The sequence below is a fragment of the Hemiscyllium ocellatum genome, chromosome 11 (genome assembly GCF_020745735.1).
Source record: "Hemiscyllium ocellatum isolate sHemOce1 chromosome 11, sHemOce1.pat.X.cur, whole genome shotgun sequence".
In the NCBI taxonomy this organism is placed as follows: domain Eukaryota; kingdom Metazoa; phylum Chordata; class Chondrichthyes; order Orectolobiformes; family Hemiscylliidae; genus Hemiscyllium; species Hemiscyllium ocellatum.
This window is the reverse complement of record NC_083411.1, coordinates 74,165,204-74,184,471: the sequence shown is the minus strand read 5'-3', so window position 1 is coordinate 74,184,471 and position 19,268 is coordinate 74,165,204. Positions and strand designations below refer to the sequence as shown.

At 41.3% G+C, this 19,268-nt stretch overlaps 1 protein-coding gene across 3 annotated transcripts in view; it reads left to right on the top strand.

Moving 5' to 3' along the window:
• Nucleotides 1–19,268, top strand: part of LOC132820461 (interleukin-13 receptor subunit alpha-2-like) — a 343,536-nt gene that overhangs the window by 317,010 nt on the left and 7,258 nt on the right. For all 3 annotated transcript variants that reach the window (XM_060832616.1, XM_060832615.1, XM_060832614.1), the window contains 6 exons: nt 6,393–6,500; nt 6,616–6,764; nt 8,934–9,087; nt 11,596–11,716; nt 13,426–13,610; nt 16,607–16,752. In XM_060832616.1, coding sequence (XP_060688599.1) covers nt 6,425–6,500; nt 6,616–6,764; nt 8,934–9,087; nt 11,596–11,716; nt 13,426–13,610; nt 16,607–16,752 — 831 coding nt within the window. In that variant the 5' untranslated portion in view covers nt 6,393–6,424. The remainder of the gene's footprint in view (nt 1–6,392; nt 6,501–6,615; nt 6,765–8,933; nt 9,088–11,595; nt 11,717–13,425; nt 13,611–16,606; nt 16,753–19,268) is intronic.

Here is a 19,268-nt window from a genome sequence, read left to right as displayed (position 1 = left end):
CCCTAGCCAAACTGCTCCAGTACAGTAACAACACTGGCATCTACCCGATAATGTGGAAAATTGCCCAAGTATTTCCTGCACACACAAAGCAAGACAAATCCAACACTGGGAAATTGCTGTCCCATTAGTCTACTCTCGATCATCAGTAAAGTGATGGACGATGTCACCAACAGTACTCTCAGGTAGCACTTGCTGAGCAATAACCTGCTCAGTGACGCCCAGTTTGGATTCCACCAGGGCTACTCAGCTCCTGATCTCATTACAGTCTTGGTTCAAACACAGACGAAAGAGCTGAATTCCAGAGGTGAGAGTGACAGCCCTACATTGGACAGAGTGTGGCATCAAGGAGCCCTGGAAAAACTGGAATCTGTGGGTATTGGGGCAAATTCTCTGCTGGATAGTCATAGGAAGGTGCTCATGGTTATTGGAGATCAGTCATCTCAGCTCAAGGACGTCTCCGTAGGATTTCCTCAGAGTAATATCTTAGGCCGAACCATCTTCAGCTGCTTCATCAATGACCTGCCTTCCATCATAAGGTCAGAAGTGGGGATGTTCACTGATGATTGACTGCACAATATTCAGCAGCATTCTCAGATACTGAAGCAGTCCATGTTAAAATACAAGAAGATCTGGATGATATTCAGGCTTGGGCTGCCAAGTGGCAAGTAACATTCATGCCATGCAGATACCAGGCTATGACCATCACCAATAAAAGACAATCTAACCATCACCCCTTGGCATTCAATGTTACCATCCCTGAATTCTCCACTGTCAACATTCTGGAGGTTATCATTAACCAGAAACTCAACCAGACTCACCACATAAACACAGTAGCTGCAAGAGCAGATCCCCAAAGCCTATCCCCCATCTATAAGTCAGGAGTGTGATGGAATATTCATTACTTTTCTGGATGAGTGCAGCTCCAACAGCACTCAAGAAGCTGAACTCTTGATTGTCATCTCATCCATAAGAATCCACTACCCCCCTCCTCCAATGCTCAGTGGCAACAGTGCGTACTATCTACGAGATGTGCTGCAGAAATTCATGAATGATCTTTAGAGAGCATCTTCCAAACCCACAACCTTTTCCATCTAGAAGGACAAGGGCAGCATATACATACACCACAGCCTGCAAGTTACTCTCTAAGCCATCACCATCCTGACTTGGAAATATATCACCATTCATTCACTGTTGCTGGGTCAAAATCCTGAATTCCGTCCCTCTGGGCATTGTTGGTCAACTTGCACCAGGAGGACTGCAGCTGTTCAAGAGGGTATCTCACCACCATCTTCTCTAGGGCAATAAGGATGGACAATAAATGCTGACCCAGCCAGTGACACCCACATTCCACAAGTGAGTTTGAAAAAAAAGAGTATGTGCTGCTTGCACCAACCAGCCCAAAGTTTCTTGTGCAGTTATAGTGTCTCCTGGCTAGAAGGCCCAAATTGAAGTCTTGCCTGTCTTAGATGTGTGTCAGTAATTGTCCAAAATGATTGAAAATAACTAGAACAGCTAGCTAATTCCAAACCTCCCTCTCCCTATAACCATCATCTGGAATTTGAACTTTAATCTCCATAAGGATTTTGTTTTCACACCAAGTAATGTTCATTCCTTCCATTATGTTGTCTTGTATTCAAGGATGTTCTGGATCCATCTTTGTCCAGAACTAGGAACAAAACTCTATTCTTGAGACATGGGTGTTGCTGGCTGGGCTAGCATTTATTGCCCATTCCTAGTTGCCCTTGAGAAGGTGATGGTGAGCTGTCACCTTGAACTGTTGTAGTCCATGTGCTGTGGGTTGACCCAGAATACCGTTAGGATGGGAATTCCAGGTTTTGACCCAGCAACAGTGAAAGAACAGTGATGTATTTCCAAATCAGGCTTGGAGGGAAACTTGAAGGTATTCCCATATACCCACTATCCTTATTGTTCTGAAGGAAGTGGTTGTGGGCTTGGAAGGGACTGTCCGAGGGTTTCTCATCCTGCAGTGTGCAGCGCAATTTTTGCAGTGTGTCTGATAGCAGCAGTGTGTACTGAGTGTCAGTGATGGGAGTGAATGCTTTTGTTTGTGGTGCCAGTCAAGCAGGATGCTTTGTCCTGGATGGTGTCCAGCTTCTTGAATTGCTGTAGCTCTACCCATCCAGGCAAGTGTGGAGTATTCCATCACACTCCTGACTTGTGCCTTTTTAGATGGTGGATAGGCTTTGGGGAGTCAGGAAGTAAGTTACCTGCTGTTGTGTATGTATTGTATAATGAAAGCAGAAAGAGCTCATCCTTCTCAAATGCTTTTATTATTATTGTCATTTGTGTAAATTACACTCTTTGTAATCACTCTTTCCAAGAATTTTATAATTGTTGCAAGTCAGAGTCAGAGTGAGAGAGTACTGCCCCACCTGCAGGATGTTTGACTTGGCAGCTGCAGCTTAGAACAAAAATCTAGAGTGATCAGGCTTCAAGATTACATTTTTTTTATTGTGGCTAATGGTTTTGCTTTTGCTACTAGGTTATCTCAGGTTTCAATTGTTCAGATTAAAATTAGATGCAAATGTGGGATTAAAAATCCAAGTTTAACTAATATTTTCAGTTAAGTCTTGGTGTTAATTATGTTTGGAAAGTTAAGTGAAGTAGCGATTCCTCTGGTGTGATGTCCTGTGACTTTCAGAAGTCTGAGAGAGTTGAAAATGGATACAAGTTGTCATGGTAGAAATGATTATAACCACCGAAACAGATTAAACATTGAAGCTCTGTGATCTGTTTCAGGTTAATATGTCCTAAACTGCTCACCGTGAGTTTACAGATATCATAAGCAAGAGTTTAGTTGTGAAGAATTGGCAGCTCTTTTTGTTTTAGCTGTGGTTCAGTTTGGTATGTTCATACTTGAACCCATAAACCATAATCCAGATTCAGGTGTGAGTTCCACTGCAGTATATAAGCTCAAAATGTAGAATGACCCTGCAGTGCAGTATCGAGGGAGTGCTACAATTTTAAGGAGCCCTCTTTTGGATGAGAAACCCAGGTCAACCTACTACTCTTTCTATTTTGGAGGAGTAAGCTTGTTCCTTCTGGTCTCTGAGCTAAAATTTACCTTTCAACCAAAGTCACTGATGAAAATAATTTCTTTGCTATGTGCAATTTTTTTTTGGAAAAGGCATTCACAGGATGTGTGCATCACTGGCTGGGCTGCCAGTTATTGCCCATCCCTAATTGCCCAGAGAGCAGTTCAGACCCAACTACATTGCTCTGGGGCTGGAGTCATATGTGGGCCAGATCAGGTAAGGGTGGCCTTTTGGGATATTAGTGAACCAGATGTATCTTTTCGACAATGGATTCATAGTCACCATTAGGTTCTCTATTGACTTAAATTCCACCACTCTGCTGTAGCAGGATATAAACCTAGCTTCCCAGAATCTGATTAGAGTCTCTGGATTAATAGTCAAGATTGAGCCATTCCTGATGAAGGACTTCTGCCTGAAACTTCGATTTTCCTGCTCCTCAGCTGCTGCCTGACCTGCAGTGCTTTTCCAGCATCACTCTAATCTTGACTCTGATCTCCAGCACCTGTAGTCCTCACTTTCACCTCTCTGGATTAATAGTTCAACGATAATGCCACTAGGTCTTTACCTCCTAAATTGGCTGCTGTATTTCAAAACTATAATGGTAGCTGTACTTGCAGAATATTGTGTTGATTTGGAATTTACTTTGGGATACTCTGTGATTGATTGTTGTCAAGTCCTCATTTTCCAGATCGCTAGCAACCAACTTCTCATGCAGTGATTTTGAAAAGGGGAATTCCAGACACTTGGGAGCCAGACAACAGGGACTTTGCTGTAAATGGAGAGCAACAGCAGGTCAGATGCATTACTGAAACTAGTTCAAGATGTGTCTTTACTGGATCAAGGCAGAATCACTGACGAAGACAGTAAGGACTGCAGATACTGGAGGTCAGAGTCAATAGATGCGAGGCTGGAGAAGCTCAGCACGTCTGACAGCATCCAAGGAGGAGGAACATCAATGTTTTGGGACGAAACCCTTTGTCAGGACTGGGGAGGAAGAGGGGAGCCCAGAGGTATGTAGAGGGAGGTGGGTGGGGCTGGGGAAAGGGTAGGTGGGATGATGATAGGTGGATGCAGGTAGGGGGTTATTGTGATTGGTCAGTGGGAAGGGTGGAGCAAACAGTTGAGTAGGAAGATGGACAGGTTAGGTCAGGGAGGGGGAGGGCTGGACATGGGAGGAGGGACTTTGAAGCTGGTGAAGTCAATGTTGAGGCCATTGGGCTGTAAGCTTCCCAAACAAATTATAAGGTGGTGTTCTTCCAGCTTACATTTGGCCCTCACTCTGACAGTAGAAGAGACCAAGCATGGACATGTCACTGGGGGTAGTGGGAGGGGGAATTAAAATGGATGGTAACCGGAAGGTCAGGTTGATTGACATGTGCAGAGCACAGATGCTCCACAAACCGGTCCCTGAGTCTGCGTTTGGTCTCCCTGATATAGAGGAGACCACATTGGGAGAAACAGGTACAATAGATCAGGTTGGATGAAAGGCAGGGGAATCTCTGGATCTGGAAGGATTGTCTGGAGCCTTGGATGGAGGTGAAAGAGGAGGTGTAGGGGCAGGTGTTGCACCTTTAACGGTTACATGGAAAGGTACCGGGTGGGATAGAGAAGTTGGTCCGGGTGTGTTGAGTTGACAAGGGAGTTGCTGAGTGAGCAGTCTCTGCAGAAAGCTGACGGGGTGGGGAAGGAAATATCTTTTTGGTGGTGGGGTCTGTTTGTGGGTGGCATAAGTATCGGAGGATAATGCTTTAGATTGAGAGATTAGTGAGATGGCATGTGAGCACTAAGGGGACTCTATCCTTATTCTTTTTTGGGTGGGGGGTGTTTGAGGGTAGATGCAGGAGATGATGTTGAGTGCATCCTTAATTACGAAGGAGGGGAAACTGTGGTCCCTGAAATAGGAGGATATCTGGGATGTCTTGGAGTGGACTGCCTCATCCTGAGAGCAGTTGCTGTAGAGGCAGATGAATTGGAAGTATGGGATAGCATTTTTGCAAGAGGGTGAGTGAGAGGAGGTGTAGTCGAGGTAATTGTGAGAGTGAGTGGGTTTGAAATGGAAACAGTGGCTGTCAGTTTAATAGTTATCTAGAAGTTAAACTCTATTTTAATCCTCTGAATTTTCTCTTGGTAACTATAAACTTATCAAAACTAAAAGCCTCTGACCCCCTCATACTGTAATAGGTACAGAGGAATTGTCCATTGGATTCTTTGATTATGTGTGAAATTCTCATGCAGTCTGCTGTATCTTGGATTCTACATGGTCCTGAGATACTACTCCAGTCTGCATTGTCCCTGTGACTATTGGCCTTTGAAATGTCTGAGTTATGTTGGGATCCAAAAAGACTTTAGTAATTAGCTAAGAGATACACATCCAAAGATGTGCAGGTTAGGTGAATTGGCCATGTTAAATTGCCCATAGTGTTAGGTGCATTAGTCAAGAGTAAATGTAGGGTACGGGAATGGGGCTGAGTGGGTTACTCTTTGGAGGGTTAGTGTGGACTTGTTGGGCTGAATGGCCTGTTTCCATACTGTAGGTAATCTAACCTAAACTCCAGACTCTGCGAGATGGTTGGAACTGGACAGAGGTGTCTATTGCAAGATCATTGTGTGCATTCAGTAAATAAATTGAAGAGATAGAAATCTACTGAGCTTATCTGAACAGAGAATTCCATAATAAACAGTACTGATGTTTCAGTTTCCAAACGGGAAGTTACAGATTACACTACCAATAATGTATCTCTTTTTGAAAATGCAAGTTGGAATTGAAAAGTGTATCAGGGAGGATTGCAAATATTGACAGCTCACTCAGATGTTCCTGTCTCTCGCGTTAATCTCAGTCTTTGTGTTCCTTTAATGCTTTTGACCACAATGAAATTGTCCTCCATTACTCTGCAATTTCTGTCATAAAGATTTGAAATAATGGACCGGATAATGTCCTCATATTGCAATGTTCTGTGTAAAGATTTGACTTTTGAATATTTCTGGTGTATTGTAAATTGATGACAATGAATACCTATCCCACTGATGAAAGCCAAACTGGAATTGTATAAAATAGATGAATCACAGCAAAGTGACTTTGAATTGTGCTGTAAAGGTTTTAATAATGCTTCACATCAACATAAACAAAAGCAGATTTATATAATGTTTATTTTATGTTATACGATTGCAGAAACAGTCAAACATTTTAAATTTTCTACTTTTATTAAAAAGCATGAATGTATATGGCTTATGTGTAAATTGAAAATGTCTAATTAGGTTTTTACATATCTTATTGCAGTATATTGCAAAGCTAACTGTAGTATCATAGATGGATTTATACATCATTTTCTCATTCAGGGTAACTGAGCAGTTCCTGTGCACATTGAACCATGGATCTGAAGAGCATTACTGTCTTTTTTACTTTAATGTTATGGCAAAGTGCTGACTCAGAGATGCTAACCTCAGGTACGATCTCAAGGTTTGGAAACTGTACATTTCACTAAAATGTGCTCTTCAATTACAAAACTTTTCAAAATCTTTCATTTCAAAATTCCTCTTAAAAGATATTGTTTTGTTCCAGTTGATCCACCCACAAACCTGCAGGTCATCGATCCTGGCTACCTGGGACCACTTCGCATGTGTTGGCAAGCTCCCACCAGTTTAGCCAACAAGAAATTATGTGTGCGGTACATGTTGTCCTATTGCAATGTCAATTCGACAAACTGTAAGGTAAAACTCATTGAAGATGAAATGTCACTTTTCCAACATATCAGAGAATACTTTTTCTATATTCTATGTATTTTAAAAAACATCCATCTTCAATTTGTGCAGAAAACCCAAAGGGATCCATATTTAGTTTAAAAGCAGTGAAGATAACTAACCAGCAGTTCCCTCTGCAATAATGCTTTAAGAAAAAGCTTCTGATATATATTTTCTCACAACTGCATTGCTTCTTAATAGGACACTTGAGAATGTCCAACCCAGCATAAAATATGATGAATATGATTAGAAGCAATGGCACGTCTGCATGCCAGTTCCATTTTGTAGTCGGTCAGCTAGGACCATCCTTGAGAAATGTAGTCAGAATCATCTTTTATTTTGTTTATTCCAAGTAAACTGAGATGAGTGAAGCTTTGGAAAACCCCTGCACAGAAATCAATTATTCTTCTCAAATCAAATGCAAGTCAAATATTTTGGTTACAAGTTGAAATGCAACCAGCTGATGCTTTGCATTCAGCATTCATTTGTCAACGGTGCACAAGATTGAAAAATGAAGCCAGAATGACGTGGTGGAAAATGTTTCCAAAAAGGACTCCAGTCACAACAAATGAAGATACTAAGAGGACTTATTTAAACCACCGTTGAAGTACAGTTACTAGAAAAACCCAGCTCTGCAATACTCAACTTTAAAAGGCTTTTAAAATTTTTTTTATTTATTTACTTCAGTGTTTGTTTTGTGACCATTACAATGTTCTCCAATCAATTGACAGCCCCACCCTGCACCCCCCCATCCCCCACCATCCAAGTCCGCAATGAATGTGAAATAGCCCAAGGTGGTGGGTATGAAGCAGAGCAGGAGAATTACCGCATGTGCCGGGCAAATATCTATCTTACAATGAATATGATGAAAAACAGATGATCGGGTCATCATGATACTGTCATGTTTTTATATTAGAAAGGACTGCACTTCAAAGGTACTTCGTGGATTGGGAAACACTTTGAAATGTTTCATAAAAGCTGCTATGAAAGTGCAAGTCTCTGTGCGTCTCCTTTTCTTTCTTTTCTGTATAGTTTGCAGTCCATCCTTCAGGCTATTTTGCAACAGTGCACATCTGTTGCACACATGACTCATTTCTCTAGCTTTCCTGAAGACTTTTTTTTTAATTTCAAAAATATACTTTATACATAAAATATTTTGATGATCTGTACAATTGGTCATGCCATATATCCATAAACATTCCATTTCTTGGTATACAGAGACAGTAATCATTCATATATACAGGTCTGTACGATTACATATTTAGCAAGGGGGTCAGCGGAGCCCCCTTACTGTGTCGGACCCCTGTGTTTAGGCAGGCAGACGTTACACGGTGGTGTTTCCCCACCGCGCCTTGGCGACAGCTGCCCCAAGCTTTGGCGTGTCCCTCGACATGTAGTCCTGGACCTTGGAATGTGCTAGTTTGCAACACTCAGTCAGGGTCAACTCCTTCAGCTGGAAGATCAACAGGTTTCGGACCACCCAGAGACAAACACCACTGCATTCCTCTCCAGACTTCTTCTGCATAGGCACATTCCAGAAGGAGGTGTGTGACAGTCTCGTCCCTCCACAGCCGCTTCAAGGGCAGTTCCTAGCTCTCCTGAAGACACCATTTTGAGATGGTGGTGCAATGAGTGAACTGCACTTTTACGTTCTGGTGAATGCGATGGATGATAGGATGGAAACCCCCTTTCTGTCAATTGTCATGTCTTGTGCCAAGGATTCCCAATGTTATTCTAGCAGCTCAGAAGCCATGGTTCAAAACTGGCACTTGTGTGAAACTTAGCTGTTGCCATTGGGGTAATAAATGGTTTTCTTCTGAACTTGGAGCTAAGAAGCTCGTCTTGGTAATTAGACAAGTCTAATAGAGGTAGTATGTTTTGCATCATGCTGAGTAAATTGGAAAATAAAAATTATTCATTTTCTCTCATCTGATGTACTTTCCTTGTAGGATAAACACATTTGAATTTTGTTTAAGTCTTTCCTTTTCCTTAAATTGGATCTCTCATGTTCTACTGTGAACAAAGAAATGAAACTATGTGAACTGGAAATTTAAAAGTCTTTTTCATCACACATGAGAAGCGTTGAATGGGGATGCTTTTACCTTTTGAATCTGTGATTGATTTGCTTCTTTCTGACAGCGTGTGATCACCAAACAACTGGAATACACTGACGGATTTAACTTTAATGAGGAAATAATAGTGAAAGTCCGGACCTTGGTTAAAGACCAATGTAAGAGTGCGATGGAGTTACAAAGTGACTGGGTAGAAATAATATACAGGCCACCCCTGGAAGGTAAAAACTCCACATAGAGTAGAATAAATGTTTCAACTTTCTGCTGTTGTTCTACAGAATGCTAATAACACTTCTTAATTGTAAAGCGTGCGCATTCTGTTTAGAGATAAGAATGGAAGTATTTCAACTCCTTTTCCAAAAAAAAAGGATAAGCCAATTAAACACACTTCTTCACTTAAGCAGATCAGGTTCACAAGTCCTTTTGAGAAGGAAATCTGCCATCTTTACCCTTGTCTGGCCTATGTGTGGTACCAGACCCACAACAGTGTAGTTGACATTTAACTGCCCTGTGGGCAATTAGAGTTGGGCGGTCATAATCCAGCAGTACCTATATCCCAGAAACAGAATTAAAATGACACTGCTCTGCAAATTGCAGTCATTTAAGAAGGCAGCTCTCCACTCACTTCTCAAGAACAATTAGTGATGGACAATAAGTTCTCACTTTTTTTGTCACATGCATCCCATGAGTATTTACTTTCCAAATCATGAGAAAGCTGGTTTAATTTTTCACTAAAACAGATCACGTGCCACACCTGTACAATGTGGGGTTCCATTCCAAACAACCTGGTAAATATCATGAACCAATCTTGATTTAACATCCAAATCCTAAAGGGTAATTTACATTCCAAAATACAAACAACATACTGGAGAAATTCAAAAGTTCTGGTACCATCTACAGAGTGATACAGACAAAGTTAATGTTTCAAGTCTGATGTGATTCTCCCTCAGAACGTTTTGGTAATATTCCTCAATTTCTGTTGGTCCAAGCCAGATGGCTGTTTAAACAGCCAAGACTTTCATGCTGAAAGTGGAATGATCACCACACAAACAGCATGTGAAACATGAATGTATCCCATGATTAGTAGTAGTATTACACAATTACTGGCTATAGTGTTCCCAATTATATACAGAGGTTGGGATTCTGAACTCGACCAGTTAGTACACCTGAGTCAAGGCATACGTGGGAGACATTGGACATACAAAGGTAGATAAACGCACGAGTGAAAGATCATATTAACATGTGCATATGTTGCCACACACTCTGGTTTCTACAAAGAACATCATTGACAGCCTTTGATATTGGTCAGAAGCTAGTGCAATGCCAAATATTCCAATTGGAAAAGGGAAAAGTGAGAGTGCATCTGAGATCTCTACTCAAATGTTCGTGCACCATTGTTGTGATATGGCGTTAAATGGGTCTTCACAGACTACTAGGATGCCACAAAGTCTTGGATGGTTATGCTAGGTTTAACTACCTTTTGGATGGTGCCAGTTTTTCTGTCAAAAATATCATGAGATCCCGACCCTTCAAATGAAGATGGATTGAGATTCGAAGATCAAGATGTCACAATCTTGAAAAAGAAACAAATGTTGGAAGTGGGAAAGCAAAACAAAGTGCTAGAGAAACTCAGCAGGTCTGGCAGTATCTGTACAGAGCAAAACAGTGTTAATGTTTTAAGTTCAGTGGCCCTTTGTCTGATGAGGATGCGATTTGGCCTGTTATGTCAATGACAGCTGTGTGTAAGTGTGACTTAGCTCGTCCCACTTTCTCTGTGACCTTGCATCTAACCCATCCAATGGGAGCAATTCCCGGGAAAGCAAAACTGACATAAGAAAGACTGGGTTTGTACTCGCTGGAATTTAGAGTGATGGGGAATCTCATAGAAACATATAAAATCCTGATGGGACTGGACAGGCTAGATGTGGGAAGAATTTCCTGATGTTAGGGAAGTCAAGAACTAGAGGTCACAGTCTCAAAATAAAGGGTAAGCCATTCAGGACTGAGATGAGGAAGAATTTTTTTCACTCAGAGTTGTGAACCTGTGGAACTCTCTCCCGCAGAGAGAGTTCATTATGGAGCCAGTTCATTTGATATAAGTAAGAGGGACACTGGATGTGACCCTTGCAGCCAAAGGGTTATGGAGAGAAAATGGGAGTGGGACACTGAGATTGCCTGGTCAGCCATGATCATATTCAGGGGTGGTTCAGGCTCAAAGGGCCAAATGGCGTACTCCTGTACCCATTTTCTATGTTCCCATTATTGTGCCTGCACTGACATGATTTTGAACGCATCCATCAAATCTCTCGAAGCTCTTGTCTGAGGAGAATAGTTCCAATTTCTACAATCTATCTACTTAACCGAAGTCCCCCACCCTGATAAATCTTTTTCTCTGCATTTCCCGCAGTCTTCACTTCCTTTATAAAAATACTTTGTCCAGTTGTGAAAAAAAGTGTAGTTTAAATAAACATCGTCGATCTTTCTTTCCATTGTTCTATCTGAAGCTTCCATTGACGTACAAAGTAATGTTATTTAAACCTGATTGCTTGAATGTACATCCTATTATTATGGAATGGAATACAACACGTCCAAGCTATTTCCCCACATCCCCATTACAGTGAATAACCGGCCATTTTGAATCGAAGTGAAAAATTAGATGTTTTTGATTGACTTCTTGTTGCATGCACTTATGTCACAAATAACAGGTAATGTTTTCTCTTTCCTCAAAGGACATGCAGACTCCAAAGTTAAGGATTTGCAATGCATAGTTTACAACTTGGAATATATGGAATGCCTGTGGCAGGATGGTATGGCTGTTCCACAGACTATCAATTACACCCTCTATTATTGGTATGTACCACTGTGCTGACCGCTCAATGAAATAGGTTTGTGTAAACAGTAGTATTTTGGTCCATTGTTCAGGCATCAAGAAAGGGATGTAGAATTGCTTCTTTCGTTATTATGTTGTGATTAATCCATGAACTCCTGGATGTTGATTTTTGTCGTTATCAACAAAATGACAGCATTTATCTTTAATCTCAAAGAATCTAGAGACCTTTTGTTCTGTGGATTTCCCATTCCTAATTGCCAGTTTGAATATAATGCCAAGTTAAGGGATCTTTTAGACTTACAGAGAGAAACACTCAATGAAATTCTCGGAAATTAAGACTTGATCAATTTTTGCCAAAGTTCAGCCATGGCATGAATATCAAGTCCTGTCAATTCAGTGAATTCTATTTTTACTTACCAGGGCAAGGTATTATTTACTTTAATTATGGACCCTGTTTTGAGAAAGCAAGGAATCACTGATAACATCTTGTGTGTACAACAATGTATGGACTTCAGAGGTTGCTGTCGATTCAGAGAGGTCAATGATCAGGACTTGAGTTGATGATTTAACCATAAATAGTCTTTGTAGTTAAGGATGCAGGGTGGCTCGGGCAGGCACTTCCTAGTTAAAGTACTTTCCTATATTGGTCTGGCGTAAAATCAGAAAATAGATTCATTGGAAAAAAAGACATCTTTTTGCTGATTATGTTAGATAATAATGAGAGGAAAGTATTTGACCCTTCCCATCTGATGTAATGTTTTCCTCCACATAAGTCAACTAATTTAATTCTATTGACCTGCTTGCTGCTCACATCATTTCATGTTGTACTTTCTAAACAACAGAATAATTCACTGTTGAAACAATGAAATGAAGATACTGTTTTGGGGAAAAATCCAATTTTTAAATTAGAAATTCCACTTTTTATGCTTTCAGCTGCAATTCTCCATCTACATTTTAGTGTTTTTTTTAAATGACTGGGTGGCACGGTGGCACAATGGTTAGCACTGCTGCCTCACAGCGCCAGAGACCCGGGTTCAAATCCTGCCTCGGGCAACTGTCTGCGTGGGTTTCCTCCCACAGTCTAAAGATATGCAGGTTAGGTGAATTGACCATGATAAATTGTCTGTAGTGTTAGGTGAAGGAGTATATGTAGGGGAATGGGTCTGGGTGGGTTGCTCTTTGGAGGGTCAGTGTGGACTTGTTGAGCTGAAGGCCCTGTTTCCACACTAAGTAATCTAATCTAAAAACTTTGTTTACCTGTAGTTCTAAAGACAGTCTCCATGACTGAAGTTAGAAAAATGACAGTATATTGTAAATTGAATATGTAAAGTGCCACAATGAATAGTTTTTGTTTGCATTTAGTTTTGTCTCCTGCCTAAATCTTCTGCTGTATTTCCTAATAAATAAATAAATGTATTTAAGTATTTATGTTAAAAATAGTGGCCTAGTAGGTTTTTTGCATTAACTTGAGAACATTTTAGGAATATGTACAATAGATACCCATTAAACATTGTTAAACAGATATAGTTAATTTTGTTGCTGTATTTTTTAAATCAAGCGTAGAATGCACTGCATTCATTTTCATTTGTTTTAATTGACTTTTCTTGAAAACAGTAGTTCTGCATGATACAGGATTCGTAGGATTCTTATTACCAATAGTGCCTTGCTTTGACTTGGACTCAGATCGCTAGAAACTCTATCATCAATTATTTTTTTACAATATTGACAGGCATGAAGATCTGGAGCAAACAATGCAATGCAATAATTACATTAAACATCAGGGGCGTACTGTTGGTTGCCATTTTCAAAGTGATGATCTGATTGAATTCACTGATTTCAACATATGCATAAATGGCTCCTTGGAAATGGAACCAGTGAGACCAGCATACTTCACCTTACAGCTTCAGGATTTAGGTATGATAATTAGATCTTTTTAATTCTGACATTTAAATCATTCATTTTGTAATAAATATTTGAAGGCAGTAGTGATTCATTCTGAATGCATTTCAGCTGGCTTCAACAGATATTGAGCACATTGCCAAGGAGACATCAATGCCTCTATTCATCTCTAAATGTATAGGACTGAATCAAAGAGGCTTAACCAAGCGTAGAGCTGCTACCCCAATTGTTGAACCTTGGCTGACAGTGAAGGTTAGATGGATAACTTGTTAGAACTCATTTAAAGGACTTTCAACTTTTCCTGAACTCCTTTCAAGGGTATTGCAGTTACTCAATTTATTTTTGAAGCAGACAATTTGTACTTTTAAAAGAAATGTAGATGTGCCTACATTAATGTTAGAGAAATAAATTGTATTTCCTATCAGCATCATGTCCCCAACCCTATTTGAAAAGAAGTATGAAGTTCTTTACATTTCCTAGGAGAAAGTGAGGACTGCAGATGCTGGAGATCAGAGTTGAGAGTCTGGTGCTGGAAAAGCACAACAAGTCAGGCAGCATCCGAGGAGCAGGAGAGTCGATGTTTCAGGCATAAACCCTTCATCAGGAATGAGGCTTGTGGGCTGAGGGGGCTGAGAGAAAAATGGGAGGGGAGGTGGGGCTGGGGTGGGGGTAAGGTAGCTGGAAATGTGATAGGAAGATGAAGGAGAGGAGGAAAGGTGATAGGTCGGAGAGGAGGGTGGAGCGGATGGATGTGAAGGAAGCTGGACAGGTCAAGACACGGTGCCATGTTGGAGGCTTGGGACTGGGATAATGTGTTGGGGATGGGGAGTGTGGGAATCGAGGAAACTAGAGAAGTCCACATTGATCCCGTGTGGTTATGCCCGAGACACCGATTCTCCTGCTCCTCAGATGCTGCCTGAACTGCTGTGCTTTTTCAGTCCCACACTCCCGACATTTTGCATTTCCTAGCCAACATTTGTTCTGCAAACAATAATGGTTGCAAAAAGAGCATTTATTACATCCATACTCTCTCTCGTTTATACCAGGAATTCCAAAACAATAATTTCCAGAAGTAATAAATGCTGCTTGTTTCTGATCTGGATCATATCTGGGTAAATGTTTGGTCTGCCTACTCGATTCAATTTAAGGGAGGCATGATCAAAACTTTGTGATCGAACGCTTTAACATTAATGAGAGGAACTTCCTACAATAATTGCACACTTCAGTGACAGTTCTCCATTTGGGAGTGAGAATTACATTATGGATTTTGGAGAGTCTTTTTTTCTTCTTCTGAAAGAGGTGGTTGTTTTTTCAAACCACTTCTTTTCGTTCTTTTCCAATCACAATGGCCGTATTGCAGAACACAACCAGACTTCTCTGATTTGCAAAGTAATTCTTTGAAGCCTCCAGTGTCCGCTGAGTCAAGTACAAAGATAGAGGGAGCAGTACCACAAATTGCCAAACCAGCAACCTCACCTCAATCATCAGCAAAGTGATGGAAAGTTGTGCCATTGAGCAACATTTAGCAAAAGCTTGATCACTTAGGTACGGTCTGTGTTCTATTGAACTTAACTCCAGACATTATTACAACCTTTATTCAAACAAGGACAAAATTGCTCAATTCCAGAGGTAATGTGAGAGTGGAAAGCCTCTGTATAAACATAGCATTTGACTACACAGAGCATCAAGGATCCCCAATGAAACCAACATCAATGGGAATCAACAAAAGTTCTCCACTAGTTGCAGTCATACTTAACATAAAGCAAAATGGTTCTGTTGTCCGAAGTCAGTCGACTTGGCTGCAGGAGGTCCTGAGGGTCACAGCTGAGGTCAAATCATCTTCAGTAGCCTAATCAATGAGCTTCCATCCACCATAAGGTCAGCCAATGGTGAACATCTGAATGCCCAACTATCGAGATATTGGAGGTTACCGTTTACTAAAAGTTTAACAATGATAAATACTGGGACTACCAGATCAAGTCAGAAAGTGTGAATTCCGACAGATTAACTCCCCAAAGCCTGTCCAGGGCTCAAGTCAACAATGTTATTTTTCCTCCCATTTACCTCCATGAATGCAGCTCCTGCAATATTCAAATAATCTCCACACCAGGACCAAGCCGTCCTTGTACACGGTTTCAAACATTCTGATGCACTGCTGCGTTCACCATATCCAAGCTGCATTGCAGCAACCAACCAAGTCATCTTCCATGCCACTTTCCAATCCTGGGATGCCTTACACTTCAAGGACATGTGATACAAGTACATGAGAACACCACACATTTTAAGTTCTCCTAGTCTCGTATCATCCTGACTTGGGATATTTCACTGTTCTTTCATCAGCACAAGGTGTAAAAACCTGGAACTTCTTTACAGACTGCATAATGCATGTACCAGGATCACACTAGTTCTATAAAGAAGCTTGTGAAAGGATTTTTAAAACATTATAAAAGCATTACCCAGCTGCCAGAACAGCTGAGTTAATTGAGTTGAGTCAGTGCAGTTGTGTAGACTCTGAAGTTGTGAAGTAAAATGTAAATACAATCTGTGAAGCTGTCTTTTACAGGGACGTCTGCAAAATGAGGGCTTTAGCATCGTTAACTACTGTTTCTAAATGTCTACTGGGAAAGTGATTAATGTGTTCTCTTTAGAACGTATGGTGTTCGTCACCTGCTTGTAAGCACACTAATACTAATTCTGAGAGGAACCAGAGACAAGTCAACTATAGCTTATTCTTTGACTACAACAGGCAATCTTGTGGCAGCTGGTTATTTGCTGCACAGCTCTATGCAGGTCCCTAAAAACATCGCTTCCTGACACAATGCTTCTGACACAACCTTGTCTATGTTATCCTCCACCAAAACAATTTGTTAAGAATGTGTGAATTCCTACAAACGAAATAAATATAATTTAACATCATCAAACTTTATTCAGTCATGTGAAATGGCCCTAGTGGATTGCATTAAATCGATGCTTGTGTTTGAACTCATGAAGTATCATTATTGCATTTTCAGTTAAGGTAGCAGCCCCCGCTGAGGTAAAATTGACATTATCAAGCGCAGATACCATTTCTATCCAATGGGAACCCCCAGCAGGAAAAATCAAGCCTCACTGCCTGAAATATGAGATGCAGTTCCGTGGCAAAAGCTCTGACTGGGAGGTAGGCAATCTAATCACTTGAACAATTCACTTTAATCTTTGCAGTTTGTCCTTGATTGCACAGCAAGTTACATATCCGGAGGTAGGGCTTCTCTTTGACTTGTGCACATGTTGAATGAGATCTGAGCACCTCACACCCATCTGCTTTTTCTTATGGTTGTGAATCTGATAACTTAATCTGCGTGTGACAGTCCTTCCATCTGCATTGCCGGCAACCAATATTCTGCATCAACCTCCTCAACTATTAGAACAATGAAACAGAACTGTTCAGCATATTTGGTCTCATCTAATGTTTGAGCGTCATACCAACTTGATCCTATCTCACTCTAGCAATATATACTTATATTCCTTTCACCCTGATGTGCTTTATAATGTTGTGGTTCTATTCGCCAAGCTGGGAATTCATGTTGCAGACATTTCGTCCCCTGTCTCGGTGACATCCTCAGTGCTTGGGAGCCTTCTTTGAAGCGCAAATGTGATCTTTCCTCCGCCATTTGTAGTGGTTTGAATCTGTCGGTTCCGGTTGTCAGTTCCAGCTGTCCGTTGCAGTGGTCGATATATTGGGTCCAGATCGATGTGCTTATTGATTGAATCTGTGGATGAGTGCCATGCCTCTAGGAATTCCCTGGCTGTTCTCTGTTTGGCTTGTCCTATAATAGTACTGTTGTCCCAGTTGAACTCATGTTGCTTGTCATCTGCGTGTGTGGCTACTAAGGATAGCTGGTCGTGTCGTTTCGTGGCTAATTGGTGTTCATGGATGCGGATCGTTAACTGTCTTCCTGTTTGTCCTATGTAGTGTTTTGTGCAGTCCTTGCATGGGATTTTGTACACTACATTGGTTTTGCTCATGCTGGGTATTGGGTCCTTCATCCTGGTGAGTTGTTGTCTGAGAGTGGCTGTTGGTTTGTGCGCTGTTATGAGGCCTTGTGGTCGCAGTAGTCTGGCTGTCAGTTCGGAAATGCTCCTGATGTATGGTAGTGTGGCTAGTCCTTTGGATTGTGGCATGTCCTCATTCCGTTGTCTTTCCCTTAGGCATCTGTTGATGAAATTGCGTGGGTATCCATTTTTGGCAAATACATTGTATACGTGTTCTTCTTCCTCTTTTTGCAGTTCTGGTGTACTGCAGTGTGTTGTGGCCCTTTTGAACAGTGTCTTGATGCAACTTCTTTTGTGTGTGTTGGGGTGGTTGCTTTCGTAGTTTAGGACTTGGTCTGTGGGTCAAATTCTGGGTCAGATATGTGGATGGCACCTTTGTAATCATTAAAAACACAGAAATAGAGAACACACACCGGATCATCAACGCCACACTCACAGGAATCCAATTCACTAAAGAGGAAGAAAAGGACAACCAACTCCCATTCCTAGACGTGATGGTACAAAGAACACTGAACGGAGAATTCACCACAAAGGTATACAGGAAAGCCACACACACAGACCAAGTCCTAAACTACGAAAGCAACCACCCCAACACACACAAAAGAAGTTGCATCAAGAGACTGTTCAAAAGGGCCACAACACACTGCAGTACACCAGAACTGCAAAAAGAGGAAGAAGAACACCTGTACAATGTATTCACCAAAAATGGATACCCGCGCAATTTCATCAACAGATGCCTAAGACAATGGAATGAGGACATGCTGCAACCCAAAGGACTGGCCACACTATCATACATCAAAAACATTTCTGAACTGACAGCCAGACTACTGCGACCACTGGGACTCATAACAACACACAAACCAACAGCCACTCTCAGACAACAACTCACCAGAACGAAGGACCCAATACCCAGCATGAGCAAAACCAAAGTAGTGTACAAAATCCCATGCAAGGACTGCACAAAACACTACATAGGACAAACAGGAAGACAGCTAATGATCCGCATCCATGAACACAAACTAGCCACGAAACGACACGACCAGCTATCCTTAGTAGCCACACACTCAGATGACAAACAACATGACTTTGACTGGAACAACACTGCTATCATAGGACAAGCCAAACAGAGAACAGCTAGGGAATTCCTAGAGGCTTGGCACTCTTCCACAGATTCAATCAATAAGCACATCAACCTGGACCCAATATACTGACCACTGCAGCGGACAGCTGGAACTGACAACTGGAAGCGGCAGATACAAATCACTATAAATGCCGGAGGAAAGATCACATTTGCGCTTCACAGGAGGCTCCCAAGCACTGAGGATGTCACCTAGACAGGGGATGAAATGTCTGCAACACAAATTCCCAGCTCGGCGAACAGAACCATAACAACGAGCACCCGAACTACAAATCTTCTCACAAACTTTGAAGTGCTTAATAATATCTGGTACTGTATCCTGGTTTGTGTGACATTCTGTTGTAGAAGCAAAAATCTGAATTTGCATCTGCTCTGATTTATTGTATTGTGAAGCTGTCTGGGCCAATAGTATCTCCACCTCTAACGTTGGCAAATGAACTAACGCAAGTTTCAAGCTGCAGATGCATTAAGCAGAAGCGTCAGTTCTGTTGTCTTTTCCCCTC